The sequence below is a fragment of the Necator americanus genome, chromosome V (genome assembly GCF_031761385.1).
Source record: "Necator americanus strain Aroian chromosome V, whole genome shotgun sequence".
Classification (NCBI taxonomy): Eukaryota; Metazoa; Nematoda; class Chromadorea; order Rhabditida; family Ancylostomatidae; genus Necator; species Necator americanus.
In genome coordinates this window covers 24,655,191-24,677,039 of record NC_087375.1, presented here as the reverse complement: position 1 = coordinate 24,677,039, position 21,849 = coordinate 24,655,191, and the positions used below count along the sequence as shown (strand labels likewise).

At 41.2% G+C, this 21,849-nt stretch overlaps 1 protein-coding gene across 3 annotated transcripts in view; it reads left to right on the top strand.

Moving 5' to 3' along the window:
• Positions 1 to 4,992: 4,992 nt before the first annotated feature.
• The window catches only part of RB195_015058 (uncharacterized protein), a gene marked incomplete at both ends in the record, with an annotated part of 47,967 nt that continues 31,110 nt past the window's right edge, over positions 4,993 to 21,849 (top strand). For 2 of the 3 annotated variants that reach the window (XM_064205581.1, XM_064205582.1), the window contains 18 exons: positions 4,993 to 5,106; positions 13,447 to 13,527; positions 13,624 to 13,759; positions 13,812 to 13,900; positions 15,965 to 16,060; positions 16,136 to 16,290; positions 16,347 to 16,419; positions 16,569 to 16,636; positions 16,890 to 17,008; positions 18,192 to 18,341; positions 18,419 to 18,577; positions 19,348 to 19,489; positions 19,546 to 19,649; positions 19,725 to 19,793; positions 20,452 to 20,650; positions 20,732 to 20,883; positions 20,946 to 21,049; positions 21,159 to 21,270. In XM_064205581.1, coding sequence (XP_064061461.1) covers positions 4,993 to 5,106; positions 13,447 to 13,527; positions 13,624 to 13,759; positions 13,812 to 13,900; positions 15,965 to 16,060; positions 16,136 to 16,290; positions 16,347 to 16,419; positions 16,569 to 16,636; positions 16,890 to 17,008; positions 18,192 to 18,341; positions 18,419 to 18,577; positions 19,348 to 19,489; positions 19,546 to 19,649; positions 19,725 to 19,793; positions 20,452 to 20,650; positions 20,732 to 20,883; positions 20,946 to 21,049; positions 21,159 to 21,270 — 2,122 coding nt within the window. The remainder of the gene's footprint in view (positions 5,107 to 13,446; positions 13,528 to 13,623; positions 13,760 to 13,811; positions 13,901 to 15,964; positions 16,061 to 16,135; positions 16,291 to 16,346; positions 16,420 to 16,568; positions 16,637 to 16,889; positions 17,009 to 18,191; positions 18,342 to 18,418; positions 18,578 to 19,347; positions 19,490 to 19,545; positions 19,650 to 19,724; positions 19,794 to 20,451; positions 20,651 to 20,731; positions 20,884 to 20,945; positions 21,050 to 21,158; positions 21,271 to 21,849) is intronic. The other variant, XM_064205580.1, reaches the window with a different exon arrangement.

Below are 21,849 nucleotides of genomic sequence, written 5' to 3'. Positions count from 1 at the left end.
CAATTCTGTGGTTTTGTACTCTCACACTCGTCAGGTATCAATCTGTCCGGAGGAATGAAAGGCGTGGTTGACATTAAAGCGGCTTTAACTTTTTTTGTTTCTCTTTACATCGCACAATCACAACCGCACTTCTTACTGACTGCGCTACATCCACACAAACCGAATTTGGGAAGATCTTGTTAATAATAAGTTTTCGCAGCAGCAGCTATAGTTCTTTCATGCTAAATTATCCAATGTTTTCAAAGACGATCATCTTGTGATTGACTTTCTGCACGGAAGGAATGATGTTTGGTCGATTTCTTTTCTTATCGGAAATTCTGGCCGCTTTCGCTGAGACCAGCACCATGACTTTTGCTCTAGGACATCGAAAGATTTGAAAACTAAGCGTTACACGAAGTAAAGAATCAGCCCTTAACAAGAAATACAATCGTACAGGAAAGTTGCTCTGCCGCAGAAAGTCTTCGTTAAAGTCAACGTTTACAAAAAAGTTCGAGGTTGTTATTTACCCGGGGGCAGTTAGTGGATGCTGGGTACCTCACAAGTCTCACACGAGATCACGTTCATTAGTTCAGAAACTCAACGTGATCACTTTACAAAAGGACCCAACATTTCTGCGAAAACACATCTGAAAGGATTATTCGTGTGGTTTCACGAAATGAGATCGTGTGTCATGATAGAGCTGTGGATCTTTCGTTAGGCTCTTGGCAAGTTACCTAAATGCAACGGGCAGAAATTCTCCTCATTTTGTAAGAGCATTTAAGTCATTTTTTTTGTAATTCTAGAGACATTTTAGCCAGTCGTGTGGATTAATCACTCTTTCTTTCGGATTTGTGGGAAGCCACAGGTTATTATTGTGAACAACGTCTCGCCCACCATTTCTAGCGGTGGAGATCCCACGCTTGAAAATTTCCGCTTCGTTTTCCTCCCGCTGATCTTTTACGGCGCGCTTGAAGCCGTCAACATAATTAAAGATAAAGGATAAACTGCATAGCGTTAATCAATCCGCTTGGGATGCGCCCCCACGTTCACTTCAATTCAGAATCGTTTGAGGTTCACGAACATGTAACTGGCCTGTGCAGTGGTTTGCGGGGGCTCGCCGATGTGTCGAATTAGTGGTTTCATCCTCACAGTCAAGTTTGACACCAATTTATTGACCTGTGACCCGGACGAATGAAAGGCTTGGTGAGCGCCAGGGCGGATTCGAACTTTCGATCGAATCTGCAGATAGCGGAACCTCTAACCAACAGCGCTACACTCACCCTTCAACACAAGTATCATCATCAAATGCCGCGAAGTTTTGCTGAGACTATCGCCACGGTTTCTACTGTACAACATCAAAACCTCTTAAAACTGAATACTACGTGTTCAAGTATTAAGCTACATAATGAAGGGCTTAGTTTCTATGTAAGTGTGTTTGTGTTTGCCTTGAAAATACCCAGTGAAGATGAAGAACACTGCACCGTCCAGGAATCGAAGCGGGAACGCAAGGCTTCTTCCACCAAGCCACGACATGAGCTTCTATGAAAGCGGTGAAGGAACAGGACAATCTCAGCCAGGTTTCAATTGAAGTGTTTACCTTTTGAATATGTATTCACTTTCAGGTCTTACTCGGACAACGTTATTTGATAATAATGACGCCTTCAAATTTGGCAGCAGAAAAAACATCTGATGATGTTCAGGAATTTAACTTAAGCACAACAAAAAAGGATTGAATGCGAAAATTCATTACATGTTCAATCACCCAATTTTATTCATAAGATCAATAAGGTAGCGAACAGAAGTGTCGATCCTTGCCTTCTTTGTATTCAAATCTCTTTGTTTTTTTTTCCATTCGTTCACTGAGTTTATTTGTTTACTCGATACTTTCATACGTATTACTATGGTTACTTCACAGTTCTGTGTGTGTATTTTTTTGGTTGTTCAGAACCACAATGCTGATAGTGTTCCTTCTTCTCAAATGTTGTGTAAAAAAGCTGCCACGTTCATTTCCGTAAAGGTCCCTTGAACGATTCAAAGTGGAAAGAAAGATGAACATTGATGCAGGCTAACGGACATTGGAGATTCCGTAAATCTGCCTGCTGCCGTTTGGACTCGACTTCTAGGATCAGCTTAGAGGATACAAATCAAACTGATTAACTTTCCTGGGATAGCTCGTTGTCACAAAATGCAAAAGTGACCCTACGCGGAATGTAGTGGAATGATTTCTACAAACTTGAGGAATGAGATGAAGCGTTCTTTTTTGCGTCTCACGACGCTTCTCAATCAGAAGTGGGATGGCATCGACTGTGCCGCAGTTGCTGACGAAACCGAACTGCTGGCGGGGTAGGTCGAGAACGTCTCAATTTCTGCGGTTAAAGATAGTCTTCGTGGTGTAAGAAAACGATAGGATCGGTCTCTAACTTGAGCACCACCGTTCTTTTTCCAGAGAAGTATTGTAGGGTCTTGCTGCCACTCCACGAGTGTCTTCCTTTCTATCGTTTCCTCCTCATCAGCTTCGAAACTCTGTTGATCAGTCTTCAAGATTTCAACACTGTTACTTTCGCAAAGATGCAAATCGTCTGGACCTATTTTTGGATAGGAGAACTGTTCTGTCGAGATACTAGCCGTTCCTTTAGTACTATCTTTGGGTCTACTTGATGTCTTCTCTTTTTATCATTGGCGCCATAGAAGTTTTCAATGTTCTTGGTTTGACGGTGGTGAGAGCTTCCAAGTAGATGCGACGTTCGCCAACGTGCCTCTCATAGACGTCATAGTGGGCTTCTGCGCAGCGCCCACAGCGCGAAGACAGGGGTAGAGGTTCTTCTTCATGTTGACTTCTGTTTTTGTTTCCTCTGTCCATAGGCACGGTTTGCTAGCTGCCAAATATCTTCGACGTTATTGAAGGAAGGGAGTTGGATGCACGAGATGACTTCGCATTCATTCACCAGCACTTAACTCGAGCAGGCGTGCACCGATCACTGTAATTTTTTTAGGAAGGCGTAATTTCGATTGTGAGAGGAAGCTAACGATACTTCGCTGCGAGCATCTCGGATATGAGATATAAAGTATGACTCTAGAGCTAGTAACTTATGATAGTGATATCCTATCAGTCCATTTGGATGCCAGCGCTATTGGTTCCTCTACTTCTTTTGAACTCATCAATTATATAGAAGTGGCAAGGGTCTTCCTCTACAGATCTGTGTACTCGAGTTTGTAGCCGATTTGGGTTTTTAAGTTACTAATCCCAAGCTGATGAAGTGCTCGGTTAGCTGTAACCAACGATCGCCAAAGACATGTGTGGCACATCATCCAAGACTGCAACACGTTTCCATCCACGCGGTGAACATTTGAAACTTATCTGCTGGAAGCAGCTCCAAACCGCCTCCTCTACACTTTAAAATCCCGACTAACCAGGTCTGATCTGTTTTGTTCGCGAGATTTTAGGACTGCTGCTACGTCTTACAACCAAAGCATCTGCTTATTCTTAGGTTTTTGAGCCTGTTTCTTGAAAGCTGTGCTTACTTTGGATGATTTACCTCGTAAAATAAAAATATATTCCTATTCTATAAAAATAGAATAGGATAAAGGATGAGTGGAGCTGGGTAACCGTTTCGGGGGAGGAGGAAGGGGTGTGGGGATAACGCTTCTGACTTTAATTTGGAAAGTTCTGAGATTAGTGAACGTGTATGTAGCCCATACAATGAGTTACGGTGGCGAACCAATGTAAAATTTTAGTTTTTTTATTCTCCCAAACATGTCTGGTGTCGACTTATAGACTCCGAAGGGGTGCAAGAGTTCTTTGGCTCTTTGCGTTTTCCAGTCATCGACCGTCCAGCCGCATCCAAAACTCTTACCGAGAGCGCTCACTACACTTTAGTCTCCCCATCAGAGGAGTATTGGTCTCGGAAAAATCCTAAGTACCTACAAAGCTCTGTTGAATAGCTACCTGCCTCTCTGCTGTAGACTCTTAGGATATCATGCAGTGAACTGACGACTCCGGTGGGGCTTAGATGGTCGCGGTTGAAAAGAATGTTCAATGCTGGTTTTATAATAGTACCAAAGGCAGCTTTTAACTACCATAACGAAAACATGAAAGATTCCAGAAATTAGGGGCACGTAGAATGATAAACAAAACAAATCTTGCACGATGGACTGAAAGCGATCAAAGTCATTTCCATAGCTTGCATGAGGTCAAAGAGTTACTTCTATACAAAGCAGGTCATCTTGTTATCAACTAGGTGACCATCCTATCCCTGGGTTTATAGAACGTGTTTCGCTGTGATCATTGCAGACCACGTCGCGAACCTCACTTACTACAGAGAAGTACTCAGCGTCGAAAATTCCTTGAAACGCTACCTTTAAAAGGGATAGGTTTGCTCATGTGTGTGTGTGCGTTCATTGAACCTCATGACTTCTGTTCGATCCTATCTGTATGAAAAACCGAAGTGCTGAAGATCAATAACACCCAAAAATTGAGAAAACGACTTTCGTTGTTTGCTACAGATTGTCTGAACTACTACATATCACCGATCTCCACTCCTCTTTAGGATCCACGTAAACTCTTCATTTGAGAAGAGCCCGTAGAGTAAAGCTGTTGTTTCAAACGCAAGACCGCTACACAAGTTAAGAACTCAAGAAGGTTAGAAGGATAGCAGCACATGCCTCTTTCTTTGCACTAACCGTTTCAGTGAGTCTTACTCCCTATTTTAATGAATGGTTTAGTGACAAAAAAATTAGACTCAAAGCTGTGGGAAACTTCCGTATATGCAAAGTGAAAGTGCGGGCGGATTACGAGGGTAGTGTTCGCGTCTACAACTCATTGCCAATTCGTCGCCGCCTATCGGAACTATGGTATCGAGGCACACTGATTTCCCAGCCACTACATCTGATCAATTCTCATTCCAATAGAACGAGCTAATCGATATAAACTGTGGTAGTGATCGATATCGGCAGTGCGGCGGGGCGAATTTTGACGGCGCCGATCACTCGTTGCTAGCCGAATGTGAGCGGTCAATGCGTGACGCTCTCTTCATTTTCTGTATATTCTGCATATGCGGCAACTCCGTAGCTACAGTATTCTCTAACTCGTTGAAAACCTGCCAGATTCATTGCTCTGAACGGAATTTGGTAAGCGTTTCAGTGTAACTACGTCATGTTGAGAAATGCTTCAGAATTGTAACTCTGCCTTGTACACGTACTCCCTGTCAATGTTCTGCAACTGCGACCCTAAACCGAATGAGCTCTTCCCACAATATCTTGAAGCGGTTAACATCGTCTGCTCAAATCGTTTACGCGCATTCCGATTTCTGTCATAGAGATGAACGTTTTACGGCCGACGTGTTCATTGATGAGTGTGGTCCGAAATATAACTTGTGTCCGAGAGAATAAAGCGCAAGAAGGTCATCTGCGAGACCGTCGAATGTGGGTGTAAATCTTTCCTCGAGAATTCACGACCATTGCTTTCATGAAGACGTTGTTATAAACCCTCTTCTCTTCATGTCCATGCATGTTCTCCCGGAGAAACTTTCATTATTTGATCGATACCGTTATGGTGATTGTTCTAATTTAATAGTGCTGTACGTGTTGTTGTGAAAGGCACACGCGTATGAAGCGAAACAAGTTTTACGTCCCGATCTTAGACGTCGATATGATTACGACCAGCACATGATGATTGTAGAAAAAGCGGAAGTACCTGGTCTACATTCATTCTACCCTCGTTCCAGAATGATTTCTCCTTTCCTAACAATAACATGTACAATAGATAGTTTTTAAAAACCTGCACCATGGCTTTCCCGGTAACTTCTGGAAACTCTTGAAATGCATGAAACTATTCTGTCATTTGTCATTGTCAGAGATATGTGTTCTTACCTTGTTCAGAAACAAAACTTTATAGTTAAACGGTTTGAGATGTTTTAGTTAAAGGGTGTGCTTTTTTTTAGTGAAATTCATTTATCCCCTGAAGGAAAGTGTAAATAATTTTCCCGAAATCTGCTCAGCAAGATGGTTTGGTCCCCGTGACGAAAAACTGAAAATTTTGAAATTTTCTAACAATAGAAACCGAACTGCTGAAACTATTAAGTATGTAGGTGCTGTTGAACTAGAGTTCATAAACAAATGCGACATTTAAAGTGGAAATAATTCTGCAGAGCCTTCGGGATAGGGTGAAGCGACACTTCTTTTTTCACAGAAAATAACCTCATATAAATTTCCTTCTAATACGTACTTTCTTGAGAAACGTGTGTTAAAATCTTTAAAATTTCGTTCTTTAACCTGGTTTGTTAGAAAAATATTCACTTTTCCTTCGCAGTACCAGCACATAATGAATGAGTATAAATTGAACTCATTTGGTGTTAGTGCCTTTTCTTTGTTCACAAAATGTTTTGTAGAAGCCTCGTTTGGGATTGATAAAAAATTTACCACGGAAATTTTTTGGTTACGTTGCGGAATTTTTGGGGACTAGAAACGTGGAATGAATACAAATGACGTCGCATCGGTATCTTGGGGAACGAAATTCATTCGCGGTTGTTTCTTATGCATACTCGGACACGGTTGTTTTACACACATTTAATCATCATTTCTGGAAGTTATACACAGATGTGTGCAAACTTCCGGTCTCAGCTCTCTTTTTCTGCAATTTTCTCAATCTTGCGCAAAATTTAATGTAACACATAAGCTTTCACTGCTGGTTGAGGTCGATTTCGACAAGCCTCCAAAAGTATTCAAAGTGTCTAGTACAAGCCGAAATAGAAGCACGAACGTGAAAGTATGATTCGCATGAACTGTGTTTCCCGCATCATCACGTAACAGAAAACAATATTTTCGTCTCAAGACCAGAATTCAGAGCACACAGTTCTGCGAACACCCTCTATCGCATGAAAACTCAAGAAAAAAAACGTCTCAGTCTGCATTCCAGGTTTATTTTGTGGAAATCCGCTTCACTGTTTGAATGTCTGAATCACAGTCCAAGTATGTTTATTCAATTCCAGGGGATGGTCTACTTGTCCTGATAGCTAGTGGAACTTTTAGGGAACCATGAAGTTTATAGAGAAATGAAAGTGAATTTTGAAGTTAGTTTAATAAAACTAGAAAATCAAGAAATTTTTGAACTACAGTGAAAAAAGTTCAGTTTAAATTTTTTTTTGATTATCAGCAATAAAGGATAAAGTTTCACGCGTATCAATCCACTTGGGATACACCAATGCGTTTTGCTGCAGTTCGTGTTAAATGAGATTTTAGAACGCGTATTGGAAACAATGACCGAAAAGTAACGGGCCAGCCGATAATCAAGTCAGTGTTTTTATCCTCCCGGACAAGACAGGTCTAGTACCAATTTATCGACCCCGGAGGGATGAAAGGCTTGGTTTGCACTAGGACGGTTTCGAACCCTCGACGGTGTGGCTAAAGCGGACTCCTTACCGGCTGCGCGACGCCGTCCCTTAAAAAAAAACTTTATTTACGTCACGCAAACATGATATTCACCATAATATATGAAGTTTGGTCAAATCCGATATGTAGACTTTAGAAAGTATAAGGTTTTCTTTTTTTTCGCAAAGTAGCATTAAGTTTAAGTGGCACGAGGTATTAGAGTAAAAGAAACAGGTGAGGCGAGTTGACAAGCTTTTCTGTAGTTTCTGTTTCGCTTGCATATTATATAAATACGTACACATGTGCAACAACATTCTAGTTCATTTGCATTTCGATAGCAATAATTTTGAAGTCTTAAAAGGCAATAAGAACGCAAATCGTGTTCCTAAAACACAAAATGTTAATTGCAGCTGTCTAAGCTGCTCAACTAGCACAACAGCTTTTCAACTATTATTGGCTTTGCAATGATGTTTATTTGTAGAACAAATTCTTGTGAACAGTTCGCTTTAGCATTTCTAAGAACGGTCAAATTGAACAAGTTTTAAGTCATGGAAGTTCGCAAAAGAAACAAATTTTATCTACGTTACACACCTGTCACACCATCCCAATCTAATTTTATCACTTGGAACATGAAAACGCTCTTTCGAGAATATTCCTCTTCTCGCGCTTGGCGAAAAGTCCATGGTAAATAGTGAAATTGTTCATTCATTTCAATAAAACACTATTTTATGCTCTAAACTTTAGTGACCTCATCGAAAATATTTTTTCGCTTTGACTGCATGCATGTACATGTATATGTGCATAGAATGTTGTTTTTAGAGCTGTCCAGACTGTAAATTGCGAGTAAATCGTTCACAGATACAGATACGATCACAAGTTGGGCGATTCGTGAAGACTTCATACACATAAGGGGCATTTGCAATGCGCTCACACCTTTTCGGGAGCTTTTCTCAATGCTTAAAGAATAGGTCACTCCTTTGACGGTCTATATCATCAACCAATTTTGGGAAGAATCTGTTCTGTTGAAGACGAAAGTGAAACAACAGGGCGACTTCGTCCGCAACATCATTATTCTCATCATTTATATTTTAACAGCACATAGCACTATTTTATTTGAACGTTATTTTTTATCGCAGCGCCGGCATCTCTACGTTTAATAGCGAAAAAGTAAAACTGGCATCCATAAATCTGGAAGACTGTAGAACAGGTTTCCTGCATTTCTTGACCACTTTATGATGCCCGTGAGACTCACCGTGACTTGTAGACCGTAAGATGCAAGAGACAGCACGCATAGGGACACTGAGAGGAAGTGAGTCGCTAATAGTACTTTTCATCAGCAAAAAAAAACGAAGTTCTTGAGAAGGTTCCTACATTTATGTGGTTCTGTTAAAAAGGTAGCAGCTGTTGTTTCGTCACGCCCATCGCAGAATTTCTAATTTAATTAGTTTTCCATTTCTTTTGCGTGAGAATGTTTTGTTCGCTACAAATTCAGTAGTTTTACCATTATACTCAGGAATTTAGTGAAATTTTCTTTTTCTTTGATTAGATAAGGATTCTCTCTCCTTGTTTTTTTTTTGTTTCCTTTTATTTCATTCTTTTCCTACAGTACAGAAGTGCTGGCAGTGCAAAAGAAAAGAACGTAGGGTAGATGGTGTAGCGAGCTCAAAACGACGCACGGTGCATTCGCGGAAGCGGCAGCGCTCGGAACGGTGCGGTGGATTGTCGCAGAAGGGGTCGAGGTGAGACCATCGAGAACCGAGACGAAGAATGGTGCTAACAAGGGCCCTCTCCCGATCCTAACCGCTACATTCCACCGCCTCGCTTCTAGCGCAGCCGCTTACGCAACTGTAATGTGCTTGATGTCGTTTTGATCTTACTATACATAGAGTTGAAGTCAACATTGAGCAGAAAACAGTACAATGAATTCCGTTTATAGTAAATACTTGAAATCAGTACAAAGAATACCACGAACTAGGATTTAGATTTGTTGTTACATCCTCATTTCTCACATCTATAAATCTGGGGCGGATGTAGCGCAGAGGTTCCGATATCTACACGAACGACAAGAGGTTCGAATCCGCCCCAGTGCTCACCAAGCTTTCATTCTTCCGGGGTCGACAGATTGGTATCTGTCTTGCCTGTGAGGATAAACACACTGACTGTCCGCTAGCCCCCGCAAGTCACTGTACAGGCAAGTTACACGTCCGTAAACCTCATACGATTCTGAATTGAAGTGAACTTTATCCTTTTTATCTTCTATAAGTCTGTCATGAAAAGTTCCCTAATAGTATGTTTTTAACGCTCTGCTGTCACACAATTACATTACCGATTTGAATATTTCACTCTTTTCTGCATCCTTTTATTTGCTAATTCAATTTTCTCTTCGCTGCGATTCTTTCCTTTACCTTGCAGTGGCTCAACTTAACTGAAACAGTTTCTGCAGTCTGCTCGCCTGAAGTTACCCTTGAGCAGGGTCTTTTGCCTTTGCCGAGCACTTTTCATTTTTGCTGAGCACCGAGCTCTTATAATCTTATGCATTGTGAACAGAAGGAAGCCGAAGGAAACATGAAAGTAGCGACCTGAAAAGGTTTTAAAATTGTAAAAGACAGCTAATTGAAAGGTGGAACAGAACCTTATGCCGTTATGCTGGGATAATATGCAATTATTATGCAACGGAGAAGAATTAGTGCTTGGGATGTTGGCAGTTGGAGACTATTTAGTCTCGACGCTAGTATTCATCTTTATTCTTCCAAATTCCCAACACGGTAGTACTTTTTCATAATTTTCATCGACTCAGCTGATGATAGTAGTTTGTTGGATTCGTTGAACAGCGCAGAAAATGCATTATTCCACTTTACAGATTGTGAAGTCCAGTTTTTTTGGAATACATCTCCTCGTTCTTCTCGTCGTTCTTCTTATTCTTGGCGATCTCTAGACATTGCAAAGTTCTGTACTCCTTTTTTTTATACTTTTTATGATTTCCTCCCTGAAAATTACATTATTTCTTCGTTCTTCAACCGAGAAGGAGCAAGTGAGAGCCAAAATCATAGTGGGTGGTGCTCTTCTTTGCTGAAACAAGGTATGGTTCTGTGGCCTTTAACCGACATTATAATTTGAAACTGTCCGTAGAACAACCAAGAGATGGATTCTGGCCGATATTCGTTCTTGCTTCGTTCGTTCTTCATCTTCAACGAACTCTTGAACAGCACCGATGTAGTTATTTGTCACGTCGGGGCTTTGGAAATGTTTGTGTTCCGCATTTTCAACTTGTCCTTCTGTAGAAGTTTTGACTACGTCGTCTCCTTGAATGTTCCTCCAAATAACTCAGTAAAGAAGCTCCAGCTACACCCTCTGGCCCCAAACATTTTATAACCATGCATTACTAAAAAGTGAGTTAAACATGTTACTCCCGTAAAAGCATGGTCCTGCTGACTTCAGGCTGGCTGAACTATCATAACGCCTCACTCCCGACATCCAAGCCAACATACATTTGACCTTCTGAAAAACTCTGCCTCTGAGCAGCGCGTGGAATTTGAAAATTCCTATTAATTTTCGGTCAGTTCAAGTGTGCAGCACCTTGCTTCTGTCTTCGCATCCACTGCATAATTGTGGTTGTTGTATTCTTTCTTTTCTCGTTTTTTTGTATCAGTTCGCTCTAGTCGGAATAGGAACTCAAATTTGTTCTAACGAGATGCTCTCTAGTATATTTAGAGCATGCACGACAATGAAAAGCAGGGATAAAATCCGTCATACAAACACTAAAGTATCATGAACTAATTTCTAAAGATCATTAACTATTTCTCAAATGCTGATTTTTTGGAAACTGGATGAGTTCCTTCAGAACTGTGCAGCCTCAAAACACGTTGAAAAAACCCATTTGAGCATTAGATTTTACGGTATTGTCAGCAGTTGCTTCACAGATTGGCCGTTAGTACAAAACCTTGCTCATGTCTTCCGATCCTCCTGCCAGGAAAGATAAGAAACGAGTTTGTTGCCGTATAAGATGGCAGGGCAATATCCTACTGCTTGTCTTCTTGCTTTGTCTGCAGAACTAATTTTTTCCAAAGCAACATTATAAACATTTACGAGTTGCAAACATTTTTGATACCGTAATGCTTTCGTAAATTCTTCTAAAAGTGAGTGCTGATGGACGTAATATTTGTGTCAAGAATTCTGGCTTCAGTTGCGCTTAAAGGCATCACCCACGAATCTGAGATGTTATGGATTTCAGGTGGAGTATTCTTATGCGAGATAGTAGATTATGGAGATGGGGTGATTCCGCCCATTCCTTCCTAGTTGCCGTAAAAAACGGTCCGGAAGATCGACGCGATGCGTGCATAAGGCTGGCGCGCTCCAATCGATCTCGTTGTAGAAAATAGCGCACCGGAAGGCTCGAAGCCGTATCTTCCGGGCCGTTTTTACGGCAATTTGGAAGAAATGGGTGGAATCATACTTTTCTTCATAATCTACGACCCCGTATACGAATACACCTCCTGAAATCCGTACCACCTCAGATTCGTGGAGTGATGCTTTTAACACCTCAGTTCTTAATTTTTCGTCACTGCTCCAAGGGTGACCAAGGAGGAATTTGTAGCTTTCTTTTATTATTATTTATTAACATGGGCAAACCGCTTCCTTAAAACATAGCTAGGAATTATTTCAATTATAATAAACCAGTCTGAGCGTCCGGCTAAAGCCGGACTTCAGACTTTCTGTGGTGTTTGCTTCGCTCGCCTTTACTGATCAACGAAAATTAATATGAGGGTTATTAGTTCTATGAAATTGAACTTGTGTATCTCCAACAATCTTTCTTCCTTTTTTATATTATAACTAAAACCGAAAGATTTCATAATCTTCTTTCTAAACGCGTCAGTCCTACACTTGGAGAACATTCCAACTTCAGCTTGAAGCACTCCTTATCAATATATCATAGATTTCCGTCTGTTTTCCCCAAACAGTTATCAAAGAATGATGTTTTGGCATAAAATGACGTGAAAGACATCAACTTACTGATAAAGATAACGTTCCGCATCAGATCACATAAACATCTTGCTACTATTTAAGCAGTGTTTCCGTTTTCTGAGAGCGGCATGCTACAAACTTGAGGCAAACGAAGAAGGAAGCAGGCACACCGAGGAGTTATGAAGGTGAAAGGCAAAGCGCCCAGTGACCACGGCTATGAAACGGCTGCAATAATCTATCTTTTGCGTCATGCACACGAAGTTATTGCGCACCAATCCGACGCTTCGGGATCCATCGCAACCCCTTCTATAGGTATACCTATAGAAGGGGTTGCGACGGATCCCGCCGGTGGACCCGTATTACCCATATTATAGCTGTCGCACCCCATATAATAGCTATCTGGCGCCCGACGCATGACGCCGGTGGACCCGTCGCACCTCCTTCCATAGTTATCTGGCGCCAGCGCGCCAACCCGACGCCGGTAAACCCGTCGCACCCCATATAATAGCCATCTGGCGCCTGACGCCGGTGAACCCATCGTACTCCATATAATGGCTATCTGGCGCCGACGCACCTACCCGACGCCGGTGAACCCGTCGCACTCCATGTAATTGCTGTATGGCGCCAGCGCGCCAACCTGACGCCGATGGACCCGTCGCACCTTCTTCTGTAGGTATCTGGCGCCGACGCACCAATATGACGCTGGTGGACCCGTCGCACGCCATATTATAGCTATTTGGCGTCGGGTGGACCCGTCGCATCCCCTTTTTGAAATTTCGTGACACATAGACAAATACACACGCACACACACACGGACTAAGCTAGTTATTATATATCATGATCATGATAATTGATTATATACCTATTACCTTATTATCTACCTACCTTATTTATTAACCATTTACCGATTGCAATGACCAATGCACTGTATTGAATGCAGCACAACTACGTATCCTTATTCAAGTGTTGCTTTTCGAAATACTTACGGTCTCTCTAGAGGGATGAAAATGATCTGCATAAATATTTATTTCTTTGTTTATTGTTTGTTTTATGTATAAAAATTTCCTTGCTTTTTGACAAAATTTGAGGCGAAATGAAGGGAACCTTGCATATGTTAGGACAAACAACAGTTCCTTGTAGGCTTTTCCTTTGGCGCATGGAAAATTTACATGGAATCAAGATGAGCTGGCCACCTGCGACTACAGTTGTAGAGTTAATTCGGTGAGAAATTGTTACTGTGACTAAAAATATTAGTTTTTCTTCTTGCCTAAAATCCAAATTCGACGTTAAGAACGAACAAACAGTTCTTTATTACAGTGTCATCACGGTTGTAGAGATCTAGATGAGCCGCTATCGAAATGTGAATCGCGCTGCACTGAGGAAGGAATTGCTTTCGATAGTTGTACACAAGGCTGTCATGCCGTCGAACACGCATTTCTTGTACAAGTTCAAGGTAAAACCTATATACAACTAAGAGACCATTATTGAGCATTTCTGACCTTCAGAACTTCTCCACCAGGTGTCCGTTACCATAGATGCTCTCGAGCAGAGTTTACGATTACGATGGCAGTTTCCTGAAACAGTGCTATCACAGGTTTGATATCTAATAATTTCTTTTTTGTTAATTAAAGGTATCGACACTCTTAGAGTGGTATACACGTAGCGTACACAAAAAAAGTGACTTTGTGAGGTCAGCATCATTTTGAGAAATGCAGAGCGTACGTAACGTTTGACTGAAGATAAGAAGTAGAAGCGATCACTCACTCATTATCACTGCTTCTGAGCTTCAGATTTGTGAGCGCGAGATCTATCGAATCAGTTTACCTAGAACTCCTGAAAATTATCACCAAAATACTTTCTTGGAAAAATTATCCGCGTTAAAATTATTAAGTTATTCATTACCAAGGCTGCGTCCAAGAAAAGTGCACCCTATGGATGAGGACTCTGAGTACTTATCTGAAGAAGGTTTACTGCGTTTGAATCCTTGAGAAATAGCGCCTTGCAAGCATAACATTTCCATCTGTTTCAACTTTTTTCAACATTAGAATGGTTCCTGCTCCAGTCTATGATAACTTGGGAGCCGATGTGATTAGGGAATAATGGAGTTCCATACGAGTTGACTGAGCCTGTGATGAAAACTGGAAGATAGAGGACTTCGCAAAAATTGTTACATTCAGTGGGTCTCTTACTTGTTGAAAGTAAAAAAACTATCAATTTGATATTTGGAGAATTGTTCTAAAATTATCCAAGAAGTTTATCTATGAAACTGCATGGAAAGTTCCCATAATTGCACGATATAGGTTTAAAACTGATCTCAGCAGGTACATGTCTTTAAAAAGATTTTACGTGATTTATAGGTTGGGAATTGTCCTATAAAGTGCAGATTGAGGGCACACCTCATTTGCTAACGATTCATGAGCTTCCAAAAAATCACATCAAACTATCTAAAGCACCAAAGCTTTTGCCAAAAAAGCAACCAAATCCTGTTGAGGTGAAAAAAAAAAACGAGAACAGCAATTGTTATCTTGCCAATTTTATAGGATTGGCTTTTTTAGCTGCTAATGTCGGCCGTTCGTTTATTTGAATTATGTTACTTCAGTCAAATTTTCAAAAACTCCAAAGCGTCGGAAGCATGGCTGTAACCAAAACGATCGCAGTAGTCTTTGCATTATGAATACGTAGCTATCATCTTTCTATCTAGTTTGGAGATTGAAATGTAACACTCAATCTCGAATTGCGAATAAAACTGATAAGACATTACGTGAAATTAGAATTTTTCTGTGTTTCCGTTTTACCTTTAATTCACTGACTAACGCATTATGCCAGACTCTATTGAAAACAAGGTTCAAAGATGGTGTTGGATTGATGAACATCGCGAAATTTGGGAATCAATCCTTCTAACGAAGCCGCAGATATTTTTTCTCTAAAATTTGTTCTGGCGGTTCCTCTCAAGGGTTCCAGTTAGACTCAGTCGATACATCTCGTGCTCACAAATCTGATACCCAGGCATAATGATAGAAATCAAATTGAGGCAAAATCCGAAGAGAATAAAAATTGTACGGAATTTTCTGGAAGATTATTATCTTTATTGGGTTCTGAAATATTGAGTCAAACGCAGTCGGATCTACCATCTGAATTCTTTGATTCTTCCAAAGGTTTGCCGTGTTTCAAAGTGTTTGGTTGTCTTCTCTTATTTCGTTTAAACGTCATATTGTAAGCATGGGGTGAAACTAAAATCCTTTATTAAAAACGTTATAAATGGAAAAAGATTGGTGAGTGGTAAGAAAGGTAACATTTGCTGCCTGCAATGCAAACTTCCTGAGAGTAAAGCCATATTAGTCGAACTAACATACTTTCCAATCCAGTAATGTTGGTAGAGAATGAATAATGTTGGTGGAGAATCTCACACAATAGTCCACTTTTTATTAGTTTAGCTAAAAATGAGCAAACTTTAATCAAGACTGTTTCAAAACGAGAGCATGAGGATGTATTGAATCCATCTTGACCAGAGGTTGTTCATGTGAACAGAACCATCCTTTTTTTTTTTTGTTGGAGGATGGTGTACGTCGAATCAACCTGCTTACCTCCTCACGCTCCAACTCGTCGTTACTTCGCACATCTCGCTATTTCCAGTTGTTCAAATTCTACTCGATTCTAGGTCCAGGAAGTTGCCGCTGCTGACGTCAGTTGGTATGCTCAGAGTAGGCCATCGCTAGCTAAAAACGGTTGGAGATGGACTCCTCTTCACGTTACCGTAACATTTAAAATGCTTTATTAGATTTGCGTGAGCAATTGGTCACTATTAAAATTTGTGAAAAAAAAATCCTAGGCATTCCGGAATTCCACTCTCTCTTCAGAGGTCCATGTGCCGTTGGATCCTACGTCTCAAGTGCAGGTTTTTTTTGCAAATTTCCCTGTTCTCATTACTTTGAACGTTGATTGTCGTCTTTTCATGTGCGCTTGGCTTTCGTATACCGCAGTCGGGTTGGCGTTTCACGAGCGATTACTTACCAAATGCCACTGCGGGTTGTGCCATCTAGAATCGAGCTAACCTCGCAACTTCAGCTCTCGAACGACAAAGTCGCCATTTGCTGGAAAGGTGAACCATCCATGGTGGGGATTTCTCCAATAATTGTTGTTACGTAAACTTTTTTGTTTTTCATTCTCTCACTTTGTTCACTTATTCGTTCATTCATTTCAATTAGCCAAAGTGCTATCCTTAATAAATGATTTCTATTAACTGATTCCAAATTGATTTTTAGGTACAGTTCAAAATCTCCTTGGCTACATTGGATGGCAACTCCTTGTTTACGGAGACAACCGATAGAAGGTTAAAGTTATATTTTCCAACTTTTTTCACATATGTCAAGTCAGTGGCTGAAGGTACGTCGAACATTTTTTGAAGACTTTACTGTCCGCGCAAAGTGTTCTGTACAAAAGGCGTAAACTCTTATTTTACAATACAACTTTACTTCAATTGTTTGACTGTCACAGTTTTATGCATAATTTTTGAAGGGGGATTAGATTTTTTGTATTATATTTATTAAATTGATGGAACTCAATAATTTCTGATATACTTCTAGATGTTACCTATTGGAATCCCTTGCGAAGGAAAACTGCTGCCGTGCCACAATCATGGACGTCACTACGGAGGAGCAGGGCCATTCAACAAGTGTCAAGTTAGAAATGGTACAAGCAGCAGGTACTTGTCTAATTCGCAGTGGTTGCTGATATGCCGATAGCTTCACCGAGACGCTTCTCTGAGTTCTGCACATTACTGAAATGTGGAAAATTTGACTACAACAAAAGCGTCTGACCCTGAATTAACTAAACTAAATGGATGTGACTTAAAACATGGATGTCTCAACAGTTTTAAGAGCAAAGTTGAAGTTGAAGCAAACGCTACGTTATATTCTTCCCGAAAGTTTAAAAAGTCGTTTTGTCTCACACTATCCCTGGCATATGTCAAGTGTGAGAATACGGAGCGTTACTGCATCGTCGTGCAATCTTGACTCCGTCCGTTATCCGCTGTGCACCAGTGCGCCGTTGGTGAAACCTCACTCTTCACACTGATTGTTGTCCTCAGCGAAAATGGGAGTAGACAAGAGTTCAACACAACTCGTACCGAGCGCAAATATTTCACTGATGCTTCTAGCAATGAATTCTTTCCGGAAATACAATATTCGACTGCGGATGGGTGCAGGGCAATTCGGTAATAGATCCAGTTGTCAATGCACGATCGATGGATGGTTCGAGACAGCCAGGACCATCATTCCTTCGGTGTCGATAAATTGATATCAGACTTGTTTGTGAAGATAAAACCACTGACCTGATACATTGGCTGACTCGCGCAAGTCGTTATATGTGTAGACCAACAGGCATTCATAAAAATGTCAACGATTCCGAATTGCCGTCAAACGGGTTGGCGCATCCCAAGCGGATGGTTACGGCACAGGCTTATCTTTTTCTTATTATTTGACTTCCTTATAACACGCTCACCCTTTCCTATTCACTTCTCTATGAAGTGGGATATGGTAGAGTGCTGGTTTTTATTTACCTTTGCGCAAAAATGCAATTGGTTGAAATGGGTTCACTAAATATTCGGTTAGTAAAGCATCACTCTACGTATCGAATGTGGAGATCGAATAATCTGCTATATCATGAAAATGGCTGATGGATTGAGCACTGAGAGTCGCGAAGTTAACTGCTAAAATTGTTATTGTTTTGATTAATTCTACCGTATGATATGAATTCTAACATGTTCCGAGTGGGAGTAATATTACTGTGCTTGGTTCTGGTAATAGCTAGGATTCACTTTCGCCTTTTCTTTCACATGCACTCAAAAGGCTCTCACCACGGCAAAAACGTTTTCTCCAAACTTTTAGCTCCATTGGAGGATGGAGGTCCAACAATGGCCCAGCTGGTTCTTTCAACAGGAACACACCTTCTACAGATGAAGAACGCTGATGACTACATTGTTTCCGAGGAGCCTCTTACGATTCCCTTCGAGGTACCGGAAGGAGATTCAATCACAAGTAGGTCAAACTCATAGTTTCTTCCGTATGAAACTGTTTTTCACTGCTATCGTAATCTGTAACCCCTTGTTTTGCAGGTTTGGTGGGAATTTCTTCAAATTCTCTCGTAGTTGGGAGTAGTCGCGGTTCCGTGTGGCTCTTGTCGCTGGAGCATAATGACACAGTCATATCGACAACTCCCACTGCTATCCGACAATCAGACGAGGAAGGCCATTCGGCTACGCAGATTGAATACGGTAAGTCATTCCAGCTAAAGGCATCACCATACAAATCTGGGGTGGTACGCGTTTCAGGTGGGTTATGCCTACACGTGGTCGTAGATTATGGTGAAGAGGGTGATTCCGTCCATTTCTCCCTGTATCAGTGTAAACGGACGACCCTGGAATGCTGTTTCTTACGACGTCCTCTAGCGCGCCCCCAGCTTCGATCCGTCCGAATGGGTTTTCGGCGGATCACAGGCGGGGCGGTTGCGTTGCGCATTGCAACAGAAGCGGCCATAAGAAACAGCATTCCGGGGTAGTCCATTTCCACTGATACAGGGAGAAATTTACGGAATCACCCTCTTCCCCACAATCTACGATTCTCCCTGTATAAGCATAACCCACCAGAAACCGTACCACCTCAGATTCGTGGGGTGATGCCATCAAAGGCAGCATATCACGAATCTGACGTGGTGAGGGAGAAGTTAAGGTTGTAGATAGCATGATCCGGCGTCGTTCTGCTTATTTCTTTTTAATCGCCGTAAAAATGCGTGTGAACAGCATCATTTCCTACGAAGTAGATAGAACAAGTAGATAGAACGCTTCTACACTCTCCGGTCCCCTCAGCAGCCTACTCATAAGTTTCTGTTGAATAGACTGGTGAGGAGACCTCACTAATGTTTCACTGAACGCCAGCGCTAGCCCCCTGATTCTCTCATCACGTCAGATTCGTGGCATGCTGTCTACATGTGACAGGATAGATGAAGTATAAACATACTTTTGATTAACCATGTTCCCTTATTCAGACTTCATGCAAAATGCCGTTTATGTGGTGCTATCCGATAAAGGAATAGCACGCTGCACCTTGGAAAATCCGTCCTGCTTCTTTCTTCCCAACACAGATTCACTGAATCCTACTAGAAGTGTTGCAGTGGACAGCATTAACGGGTATGTAGCACCTCTTTTTTTCAGAAACGATCCAAATACAAGAAAAGGTTTTCCAGTTTTCTTTACTTCCTTGGTGCCGACCATCAAGTCTACCGATCTGAGTTACTTCCGTTTGAAACGGTCGAGAACTATCAGCTCTCTACAATTGTGCCTATTTTAGGTGTTTTTGTGTTAGCAATTTGGCCATTTCCTTTTTTTAAACTGGAAAGGTGACGTAACGTCTGCTCATTTTCAGATATACCTCCATCTTCCGCAATTGAAATTGACAAGGAGAAATTTCAACTGCTTGCCGCGCTTCAAAATGGTAAGGATTTTCAAAGTGGAAGAAAAATAGAAGTCTTGATGATCTAAATAGATTATCTTTGGTTGTTCCGACATTTTTTTCTCCTTCTCTTTCTCGAGAACTGCGGATGAGATTGCGCCAAGTGCGTAAGTAAGTGCGCCACGAATTTGTAGAATGCATAACCTTCTGCTATGTTATTAAATGGTATCGGTATTCCTTCTTATAGGCAGCATACCACCAATATGACGTGGTGAGGGAATCAGCGGAAAAAGTTAGAGATGGGATGGCAAAATGCAGGATAAGAGACCATTTCGCTTATCTCTCTAGAGAGGCGCGTTTTACGCGTTCCTCGTAGGAATTAAAGCAGTTTGCTCCCCTTTTTTACGACGATTCGGGAGAGACGAGCGGCACCACGGTGTGTTCTGCTATTCGAACACTATTGCCGTGGGTTCTGCACCGCGTCAGATTCGTTGTATGCTCTTTAAGTTGAAAAAATTGGAAAACGCTAATAGTTCTCATTCATTCTCCAAAACCATCAGTTGAGAAGGACACCAAATCCTCCTTAAGAGACACATCTAGTCATACAGGTCTCATTTTCCGAGTCTCAGTTTTCCTGCTGAATTCATTCCTAATATTTAACACTAAAATTTTTTAGTAGAGAAGAAGAGCGCCCATTTAGGAACTATTCTTGCTAAGAATTTGATCTCTGGTCGTATATCAACGAAACGGAGCGGTGAATATCTTGCCGTAAAACGATTATTGATCGAAAGAGATCGGATGTTCTGGTGCCGTGAAAAATGTGGAGATACACCTCTCGATGAGATGTGTTTTTATTCTGAAGATCCTCAGAAGGACGGCAGTGAAACGCACTTCAGCAGGTGACAAAATGTTGTGATCGAGTTTATTTGCCCTGTAGTTACTCTACTGTCGTGTTAGATCATTTTGCTTCCAACTGACAGGTATCTGTATTCGGGTAAAATAGTCGACTTCGCAGTATTGAGCGATCCAATATTACCGCCTACATTGACACCGCCTGAAAAAATCGGACTGATTATGAGCGATATGAAGGCAAAAGTTAGCTGGATTCCTCCAGTAAACCTCCCTTTCCAAGGTAGGCCTAAGAATTCAAATCTACGACTTGTGTATAATAACTGTTCACTGTCATATATGCAGTATCCGGTAACTCATGGAGGAACATTTCCTATGAAGTTCGGCTCGTAACACCAGACACGCCTGACTCACCGGTCGCCATCAAAATGAGCAATGAAACTTCGCTGGTAAGTTTCTCCTATCATGAGCTTTTCTAGATATATTGATCCAGTGAAAATTTTTCAACCGTATCCCTCTACCATTACCTACTGTTCCCTGTATTTTTCTTATGTACAGGCACTGACTGTCTCTCCTGGCGTAGAATATACGGCATCTGTACGAGTTTGTTGGAACTCTGTATGTTCTGCATTTCTGAATGTTATCAACACTGCATTCATCCCGTTCAAATGTGAGTATAAATCCATGCCTATGTCTTTTAAACCTCGCGTGACCATGTGAAAACTTCAATCATGTCGAAAATGGTTTTAAACACTCTTTTCCCATGACAGCAATGGCCTACTTAAACAGTTTCTCACATTTATCATAGTTCCTTCAGTAACTCATAGTAGATAAGTGCATTTTTGCGATAAGAACTGGGTGATAAAAGGCGACAGAAACGTTCCTACATAAGGCAACGATTTTATGAGATAGTTAGCGTCGAGATACGAGGTAAGCGTATTGCGGATAATCAGTTATCAATAACTAGTCTGAATGTCCGGCTAAAGCCGGACTTCAGACTTTCGGTGGTTTTTCGCTCCCCTTCACTGATCAATGAAAGTTGATAGTAGTGGTGTTTTCTGTAAATTCAGATTTGCGTTTTTTAACAACGCTTTACTTCTCTTCTTCATATTATAAATTACGGATTGAAGATTACGGAGTTTTCCTTCCAAATACGTCAATTCTACATTTGGAGAATATTCTACCATCAGCTACAAACACTCCTTCGATGCCAGAATAATATAGATACAATTTGAAAGCATTACTCGAA